Below are 9,852 nucleotides of genomic sequence, written 5' to 3'. Positions count from 1 at the left end.
AGAAGTAGTTTATTTTATATGAAACAATCAAATTCTAGTCTAGTCACAGTGAGTTGTAAATGGCAGCTACTTTAAAAAATGAAGAGCCTACTTAGCTCAGATTTAGGTCCCATCTAGAAGAGGGTATGGAAGCTGGGACTCATGAAAAAATGCACTGCCCTCAGTCTGATGTCATGTAAGAAAATAAGCCCGTATTATAAGCCTCAGTTCCTACTAAAAATAGGAAAATCTGTGAAAACACCTTTTATTGGCAAAGTTTTACAAACACCTCAGTTGACAAGTATGGTGTAAAAGCTTCATCCTTTGTGAAACAAAGTATATTTGTCACAAATTACAAAGTTTGTGGAGTAACACCCTGCCTGCAAACATCTGCAACTCTTTTCCCCTGAAACATATGCAAAACACATATTTTTGTACAAAAATTCACAGAAGCAGTAGAAAACTATTTCCAGCTTCCTCTTTCTTACTGTTGATTTCAACAGAAAGTGAAGATACTTGGAATTTCTTAAAATTGTCAGTCTTCATATGACATCTACTGCTTGGCCTCTGCTTCCATCTGAGTTTCTTGTGATTCCTCAGCTTCTGAAAGTTTTTCATCATCTAAAATTCAATATTACTGTTAGTCAAACATGCTTACTCATATATACAGACTATATTGCAGAACTTTGTCCCACTGAAATATTTTATTTTGATTGCCTTAAACATGTAGTTGAGTATCTCATTCTAAAAAATGCTATGTTCAAACAAAAAATAATCCTTCAGTTTTTAAGGATGTTATCTCTAACAGCTGTTACTGGAAATATGGGGTAAATTCTATAGTGTCAATTGAACCAAATGGTACCAGATTGCTTCTAACCCCTTCTTTCTCTTTGCCTACTAATGGTTTATTTATTTTATACTGAAGCTGTGCTTTTCACTAAACTGCTACTTCCTTCACAAAATCCTGAAGATTAAACTATATATTCATATGAAAATGCACTTTGATACTTAAGCAAGTGTTAGTAACACATAATAACAATAACCTTCTGCTAAAGTGCACCTAGGATTAACAGTTCATTCTGCTTAAGAAGATCTAGATGGCCTTAGAGAATGAAAGTCTGCTCTTAGAGCCATCTCTGCATTTAATCAGGTCATGCTCAGAGGCTGTACCAATTGCTCTCTTTGAAAGACAGAGCAAATATACAGCAAATATCTAAAACAATATTACCCACATTAGAGCACAAAAAGTTAGTGCCGATTTGAAAATATTAAGTATTTGTATGAGAAAAGATGAGTACTGCTAATTCCTGAATTTAGCTCTTGTGTCTGACAGTTTTAGTCCCTGCTCTATCACAGATTCACAGTCTGAGTAGGATGTCATTTACCTTCCTTGTGTTTAAATTATTTTTTAGTAAAGCCTCAAATGATACCATGGTACCAGTGACATGTTCAAAACTACTGAAATAGGAATTATAAAATGAAATTCAGAAATAAGCATAAGAACAACTTTCTGTAAGAAATACTTTGTTAAAAAAAAAACCCCTCAAATGGTTATTCTCTATTCTCACATTTTAAAGAATTCTGCTGCCTACAAATTAACCTGAAGCTAGTCAGGAAATGGCACAGTGGGTAGCTTGTAGAAGAAAAAAAACTCAGAGCAGTCTCAGGCTCTGGACCACTACTGGGAAAAAATTCTGCCAATGCAAGAGGTCACCAGCCTCAGTTGCACAGAGCTATCCCCCTGCTGGAAGTTGTGATTCCTTTTGATCTGCTGAAACACAACCCAATTATACCTATTAGCAAAGAACAGCACTTACTCTCCAGGGTTTGCTGAAGTTCATGGATGGTGCTCAGGAGAACATGGAACTGCTTCCTTCTCAGCTCCAACTGGAATGATAAAATACATGTTGTAGGAAACAGAGAGTACATACAGCCAAACAAGCCTTAGCAGACTCTTCATTAATTCTATTCCTAATAAATTATTATATACCCATCTCTATGAAAAACCTACCTTATCTTCAACATTTTCTTTAATGTGAGAAAGATTTTGCAGCTCTTTTCCCAAAGCCTCTAGCTGCCTGAAAAGACATTGTCAGAGCATTCTTAAAAAATTCTGTAAAATTCTTGCAAAACAGATTTGCTCTAAGTAGAGGAGAAAGAACTATAAAATATACTGTTTGTGTAAACAAAACAAGTGAAACGATTTAGAGGTAAGGTCACTTCATGTAATTTTAAACTATTATGTTCTAGACTTGTAATTTCAGGATTTTTACAAAAAATTAGGCCTCCAAGCTGGAATACAGTTGTACCCTGGGCATTTGTAACAATTCAGTCCTGACACAACATGTTATTTACTTGACCCTACAATACAAGTCAAAGAAGCAGATTCATAGAATCTTAGAATATCCTGAGCCAGAACAGACCCACAAGGAACATCAACTCCAATTCCTGGCCTTGCACAGGATACCCCATGCCCTGTGCCTGAGAGCATTGCCCAAATGCTCCTTGAACTGTCAGGATTAGTGCTGTGAGCACTTCCCTGGGCAGTCTGTTCAGTGCCCAACCACCCTCAGGGGGAAGAACTTTCTGCTCTCACTTGAGCTCACCACGGACCACCACAACCCTTTTTGAGGCCAAGAACAGCAGGTACCATAATATACCTTTCAAATGAGAATGGAGCACCAACTCTTACAGCCAAACCTCCAGTTTGGTCCTTCTACTTCTAATGCCTATCCTAATTTATGCACCATGCAATGAGAGCAAACTGCTCCTTTAAAGGTGAAGTGGATTGAGGCTGATCATCCCTGATTAATTAGCAGGCAGAGTCACAGAGGGGTCAGCAAGGAAATCAACCTTTTTTTCCTGAAGCCATTGATGGCTGCTGCAACTGGTCTGGGTAGGGAACCACAAAGAGCCCTCCAGTCCTAAGTACCTCCCTGTGGATGGGAAAAGGTCTATTTTAGTGCTACTTGAGGGTGTTGTCTTTTTTTGAGCCAGCATGCTTGGTACCTCAATGGGAATTCCTGAGAGAGTTGTGTGTGACATTACCCCTTTCTTCAGCTTATAGGCTCATACACTGATTCTGGAAGCATTTAGTTTCTAGTTTCTGAAAAACTTCCATTTGGCCAAATCTTGCTGTTCACACTGTGCTGCCAGGTGTAAGCAGACTGTGAGAGGACAGACTTTTTTTTCTAGTAACATCCAAGCTACATCTGGAATTTTACTCCTTTTACTTTACATTCCAGATAATCTTTGCTTAGCCTTCTTACCTTCATATCTCCTTTTCTAAGACTGTGTCATTTCTTGGTTCTCTGAACAGCTCTTCTGATACTGCATCTAATTACACTGTGGGCACTGTTGTTCAGTACTTCTGCTCCTATCATTTCCTGAATTGGCTCCTGTGCACTACTTGTGACTAAGCTGTTAACAGCTTCTTTTGTGCTGTATGACTCGCTGTTCCAAGAAACAGACTCTTAAAAGCACAAAGAAAGTATTTTTCTAAACTTTGTCCTATTGTGCCAGATAACCTGCAAAAGCTACTCTTGCAATAAAACCCTTCTCTTTCTTCTCACAAGAAGTTTTCTAGAGTGTTTTTAGTGATTAAGAGTTCCATGAAAAGTGTGACATTGTTAGTGAGGCTTCCTCTATTCTGAATTAAGGGTGGCCTTTGGTTCATTGTATCATTTTCTGTGTAGTTTCCTACAGACTGCATTCTTACCAGCTATACTTACTACTCATTCTAGCTTTGCTTAAGAAACTTATGCTTGGATGTGTTAAGCAAAATTAGAATAATTTCTCCAAACCTAAACAATGCAGCATCCTCTAAGATAAAAAAAAGTATCATTTATCACAGAATTATAGAATAATTTGGGTTAGAAAGACCATGAAGATCATCTAGTTCCAGCCCCCTGCCATGGGGAGGGTCTCTTTCACTTAGACCACATTGCTCAGAGCCTCATACAAACTGGCCTTGAACACTTCCAGGGATGGGACAGTCACAACTTCTCTCATTTAGTTGTTTCTATTCTTAATTGACTTATCTGAAAAACTGCATTTTGGAAGCTCTTTATTAAAGCCTCACTTAATAAATATCACATGCTGACTAATGAAGTAAGTAGTCAAGCCTCATGAGAATTGCCTGTAATAATCAAAGCTGGGGTATTGAAATCAAGGCACAGAAAAACAACACACAAGAAAGAAATGTGTGAAATATTGTCAGTGGCTTATAGCTATAAAAATGCTATTATTAGGCTAATAGTATAACCAAATCACTTCCATTTGCTATGAAAGACTATGGAATATGAAAAGACAGCCTCCCTTGGCAATTTCACTGAAAAGTGGGAATAGGATAAGTGCACAGCTGCACTTTTATGGGAACAGTAATCCCACACCACATCTTTAATCAGTTTAAGAACAACAAACTCATAGATGCAATAAATCCTGGAATGTTTGTATGGCTCAATAGAGTTAATCTCACACAACTGCCCCAAAAGCACAGACAGTGATGCAAACCCAGAATGTGACAAGCAGCACTGTGAGTTACACACAAGACAGGTTGGACAACAGTGAGGTCTGCCCTGCATGCCAGGGCAGGTTATGTGTGGCACACCACACAGCCATTTATAACTGGGCATGCAGGAACAACAACCAGAAGGAAAACATGAAAAAGAACCCTAGGAGCTTTCTCCTGTTCTTTTTCATTCCACCTTGCTTGTGTGTAATGGATTTGAGTGGCTACTGAATCTGGCTGGTGCAAGTTAAAGGACTTCCCAACATCTCCCTTTTCTGAGCAACTCACTGACATCAGATGTGCATTTACATCTCAGTTCACTTATTCACCTCAACAGTGGAAAAATTTCAACTACAGAACAATTAACAATGCTTCTGACCCATACAGAGGGGAGATTAAGGAAAGCTCGTAGGGCACAGAAACACAAGTTTTTATGTGTCAAAGAAATTATATAAATGTGAGGAAAAGTCAAACTGAAATCAAGGAAATGTCAAGTCTGGTGACTTCTAGCTTACTGCTCTATTATAATTTAATGTTGTTTTATACTTACTTCAGTGTTTCATGTCTGTCTGGGTGATGCTGTATGACTTTGGCCAATGCATCATATTCTGAAAGACATTTAAATAGTTAATCTAAATACTTCTGAAGATAGGGATTCAAGAACACAAACTCACGTATCACAGAAATGGCAAATTCTTTTTCCTTGAAAAACTGTTTCAATGTTTTTCAAAATCCCTTAAGATAGCTCTGCATTGCTGTACACTTGGTCTTTTTTGTGTCTGACTAATAAACATTGGGTTTAGATACAATCAAATGTATATGTACAGAAAATGGTGCTGATGTTACACATGAACATTAAAGATTTTTAGAAAAAAATTATATAGTATAAAATTTAGTGTAAAATGATGCATGGATTTTTTTTTCACTATTAGGATTTTTTAAAAAACTATTACACATTAAGAATAATATTATGGTTATACAGGCAACTAACACAGCCATTTCCTGATAGTAAGACCATACATATGACAAGTACCTCATTCACCTGGAAAAATTTGTGCTACAGACCGGACAGAACATACTAAAAAGCAAACACTTCAGACCTATGTTTGTGAAGATGTAAGAACTCCACATTCCTACTGGTTAAGGTTATTTTAATTTCCAATTGAGTTCAAAATTATCCACAGCATTGTTCAAACAGTTGTACTTAAAACCCTGCATGTAATATTTCTAAAATTTCTTTTTGACATTTCATTTATCATGAAAAATTTTTTTTTGATCCTTCTCAACTGCTCATCTTTTAGAGTGTTTTAGATTTCAATGAATCAGGAGTATACAATTTTAAAAGTAGGCTAAAAATATACCTCTTAAAACAGGTGTTCAGAAAGGACACTGTTTTAGGTTTTCCTGAAGTTGCATGTCATTGAGAGCTGGTTCAATCTTGCCTGTGTCATCCACCCAAAACTTTTAGTAGTCAGGGGAACCCACCAGGCTGAATATGGTAATCATGATGCCTTGCACTTTCAAAAAATTAGAATCTATTTTCCAATACAATGTATTCTAAAAGATGACAAACACTGAAGCCCACCACTGTAAATACAGATATGGCACCTTACCCTGACGATTTTTTCGAATCCTTTTTGCTTGCAGGATTTGTTTTTTGCATTCAGAGATCTTCTCATGGGCTGCAGCTATACTATTTTCTTTAGGAAAAAAATAAGAAAGATATAGAGTTATATTGAAGTCAAACAATACATGTCAACAAGCTATTCTGCTAAACTATAAAAGAGCTGTTTGTGGCATGGTGGCTTGTTAGCTCCATCAGCTTAAAAACTATATACACATCAATAGGTTAAAAAAGCTCTTGTTTGTATGTAATCTATGTAATTACAAGATGCTTATAGCACATATGTGAGTGCTATCTAGTAAGGAAAAAAACAAACCCAAAAATCCTCCAAATCACTCATCAGATGTATATATTATGCTCACCAGAACTGGATTGAGCTTGTTCATAAGAGAAACTGTCAAACAGAAACCAGTAATATTTTCTCATGTTTACCTATATCCTTATAGATTTTTTCGTAATTTTCCATCTCTCTCAGGTTCATGTCATACACCAGAAGAGTCTTTCCCATTGAAAATTCACACTGTGATAAAGTACTCAGCATTCGTTGGTACTGGCTGTATCTGAAAACAGACAAGACGTTTGCTCTCAAGCAGCATAAAAACAGTTCCTAACTTCACAGAGCAAGAAAACAAAACTTCATGTAGCTTAAGGGACAGCTAAATAGCAATTATTCAATAAAGAAAACACTTCAAAGATTCAGTGTATAATTTTTTGGAACAGCAGTTAGAAACACTGTACACATTAATTCCAGCATCACGTCCTTATCAGTGTAAAGTGGGTATTAAAGGTATTAAAGCAGTGAGCAGTTTGACCCAGGGCTTATAAATTTTCCAGCTCGGGTTGGCTCTGTGACCACGAAATTAGTATTTTAATACTGCAGTGCTTCTCTGTATACACACCGGTAATATTGTGATCTCTGGGAATTTATATCAACATTACTAACAGAGACCCCACAGAAGGCTGTCACTCATACCTTACTAATTTAGACTTAAAAAAAAAAAAAAAAACAAAAAACAAAAAAACGACAGCAACAGAAATACCAGCAGTATTTCCCTTCCCTAACAGAACAAAGGCAGAACTGCCAAGTAAAATATCCGAGCCACGATCTGTTACAAGAGCGGGGCTCCCGGCTGGATCACGCAGCAGGCACAGCAATCCTGAGGGTATTCGAGCGGTGCTGGCAGATTTCACCACTCAGCCCGCAGCCTTCAGTGATTTCTGACCCGTCTGTAGCCCTCCTCTCCCAGCACAGTCCTCGGCGCTTGTCCTGGAAACACCACAGAGCCAAAGAAAAGCAGCTGTGCACATTTTAACGCGGATCTCTTCCAAATGGATCGAGCCCTGCTTTCCACTGAAACGCCAGCTAAGCAGTTCCAAGACTTAATAAACCAAAGCAAAACAACAGATACCCTTCCTCCTGAGATCCGGAATTACACCACTTAATGAAACTCTTCACCAACAAATTGATCCGCCTGTCGTCGCCAGCTCCATCGCCATCGATTAGCAGCCGCTTGCGGATAACTTCATCTGAGGAAAAACTCCGGTTAAACCCTCACGCCATGGCAGCCGCCTCCCGGCGCCGCGCGCGGGTCTCTCCGGGCCCTTCAGGGAACGATTCCCGGAGCCAGAGCGGGCGGATCCGCTGAGCCGCGGGGCCGGGGGCGCATGGAGGGCCGCGGGGCCGGGGCCGCGATGGAGGCCCGTCTGCGGGGTGAGCGGCCCCGGGGGCCGCGGCAGCCGCTCCCCGGAGGGCGGGCGGGGGGCGCGGCGCTGCGGAGAGCCTCGGCGGGGGTCGCGGCGCGGGGCGGGAGGAAGGAGAGGAGGATGGAGAAAGGGAAGGAGGGAGGTCTCACCGTCGGTCACGGCCCCCATGGCGGCGAGTGCCGGAGCCGGCGGGGCGGCGGCAGCAGCGAGTGAGGTCAGCTTCCCACAATGCAGCCGGCGAGAGCGGCGGCCATGGAGGGGGAGGCGGCGGCTGCTGGGGCCTGAGCCGGCGGGCGGCGGACCGCACCGGCCCCGCCGCCCCCTGCCCGGCCGCCCCGCCATGCCCCCGGCACATGGTCCCGCGCCATCGAGGCCGCCGGGGTCGGGGGCGCCTCGCCTCGCCACGGCCCTGGCTCGGGGTGTGCTCCCCGGGGTGCCGTCACCATCGCCCTCGGTGGTCCCGAGCTCCCCTGCAGGGCTCCCGCACGGCCGCGGCGGTTTTTCCCACCCGCAGCGATGGTGCTGGTGGCACAAGGCAACGGGCGGACGGTCCCGCCGTGGTGGCGGTGAGCCAGCGGGCAGGTGGATGGTCCCGTCACGGTGCCCGGTGTCATTGACACGGCACTGCGAGGGTGGTGGGATCCCCTGTGGTGGCTGTCCAGCCCCTGTGGGTGGATGGAACGGCAGCGCTGGCTCCTCGGTGCCTTTCCCTGGTGAGGGTGTGCAGGACGTGCCCATGGCGCAGGTGGCAGGGAGCTGGGCTGGCCTCCCCTGGCTGCCCTTGGGCTCATCCCCGCTCCGTGCTGGGTGGACAAGCAGCAGGGCCTGGGGCTTGCCATTAGTTATTCTGGTGTTTCCTGGTGAGTTTGACTATGATCAGCAGATAGGAACAGTAATTGTTTCTTCCTGTCCTGGCAAACTAAGCTGGTGCTTGAAAAAGTGGCTAGAGGGGTCTGGAGAAAAGAGATGTTAAGGTTTTACCATGTGTTGAGTTTTAGGCTTTTGCTCCATAGGCTTGGATGCTTGGGCAATGCTGGTGATGTTACTGTAGTGTATATCACAGTAGCTGAGGCGTTGCCAGAGCTTGACACCTTTCTATTCCCTCTTCATTTTGGTTTGGACAGTTAAGTGGCTCACTGTCTTGTTCTGCTTTGCACTACTCATTGACTGTTTTAGGGTGGTGGGGAAAATCAGGGTGAGAAAAGAACGAAGTTAATATGTGCTGTAATCTGTTAGTTCCTGGTTTCAGAGTTGTGAGAGATTAAGAGGCGCTTTTTTGTTCTGGATAGAGGCATTTAACAGCTCTTTACGGATTTGTAGATTGTTTCAAGTCAGTACTTTGTCTTCAATAGGCAACTGATCAGGCCCTTTGGAAGGTGCTATTAGGGAAACATTACTGGGAGTGGTCATTAAAACTCCGCCAGAACTTTTAGGAATAAAGCGTTTCCAACATGGGAAACTTGGATAAATGGCTTCTGTTCTTGAAGCTTTTATGGACTCTTATGTGATTGGTGAGTGATACCATTTTATATGAAAACCTAACGATCTATCCAGTTACCCAGGTTTGGGCCAAAGAATGGGCCATGCATTCATGAACTATGTAAGCTGTACTGAAGGTGCTCACTTCTATGAACTGATATCTTGCCGTTTAGTTGGTTTGACCAAAAACTTTGTTTTTCTTAAGGCTTTGGTCACTGTGGTACAGCCTAGTATTTTGCCAAAGGGTGAGAAGAAGACCTAGCTGAACTTCTCTATGCAAATTTTGTACAGTTACTGCCTTTCTCTCTTCATCCACTTATTTCCTTTTGGAAGTCTTAAGCATCTTGAAACATCCCATTTAATCAAGACTTAATATTTTTCTTATACTTCTCTGAGCTCTTTCCATTTTCTGAGCCATTTGGTTTTTATCGCAAGGAGAAGTTGGTCAGAACTGAAGACTATTGTAGGTGAAAATCCACAATTATTTATTTAATAATCTCAGAACTTCTGTGTAATTTTCTGTCATTTAATCCAATACAATCTTTTCTCACTTTTT

General features: G+C 41.8%; 1 protein-coding gene across 1 annotated transcript; it reads right to left on the bottom strand.

Annotated features, from left to right (window-relative positions):
* Positions 1 to 228: 228 nt before the first annotated feature.
* On the bottom strand, positions 229 to 8,124 carry THOC7 (THO complex 7). The gene is made up of 8 exons (XM_041426074.1): positions 7,967 to 8,124; positions 7,523 to 7,640; positions 6,546 to 6,673; positions 6,103 to 6,189; positions 5,040 to 5,097; positions 1,991 to 2,057; positions 1,797 to 1,866; positions 229 to 600 (listed from the first exon to the last, which is right to left on the bottom strand). Exons 1-8 carry the CDS (start codon positions 7,983 to 7,985, stop codon positions 533 to 535), a joined length of 615 nt encoding a protein of 204 aa, XP_041282008.1. The 5' UTR covers positions 7,986 to 8,124; the 3' UTR covers positions 229 to 532.
* Positions 8,125 to 9,852: the final 1,728 nt, after the last annotated feature.

The sequence above is a fragment of the Onychostruthus taczanowskii genome, unplaced genomic scaffold (genome assembly GCF_017590055.1).
Source record: "Onychostruthus taczanowskii isolate IOZ18803 unplaced genomic scaffold, ASM1759005v1 scaffold9, whole genome shotgun sequence".
Lineage (NCBI taxonomy): Eukaryota > Metazoa > Chordata > Aves > Passeriformes > Passeridae > Onychostruthus > Onychostruthus taczanowskii.
The sequence above is the reverse complement of the archived record's forward strand: the minus strand, read 5'-3'. Positions and strand labels throughout refer to the sequence as shown.

Coding starts and splice junctions, on each gene's coding strand:
- THOC7 (XM_041426074.1), bottom strand. Junction 6,674..7,522: donor TCCGGATCTCAGGAGGAAGG/GTATCTGTTGTT, acceptor GTCTGTTTTCAG/ATACAGCCAGTACCAACGAA. Junction 1,867..1,990: donor AAGAAAATGTTGAAGATAAG/GTAGGTTTTTCA, acceptor TTATCATTCCAG/TTGGAGCTGAGAAGGAAGCA.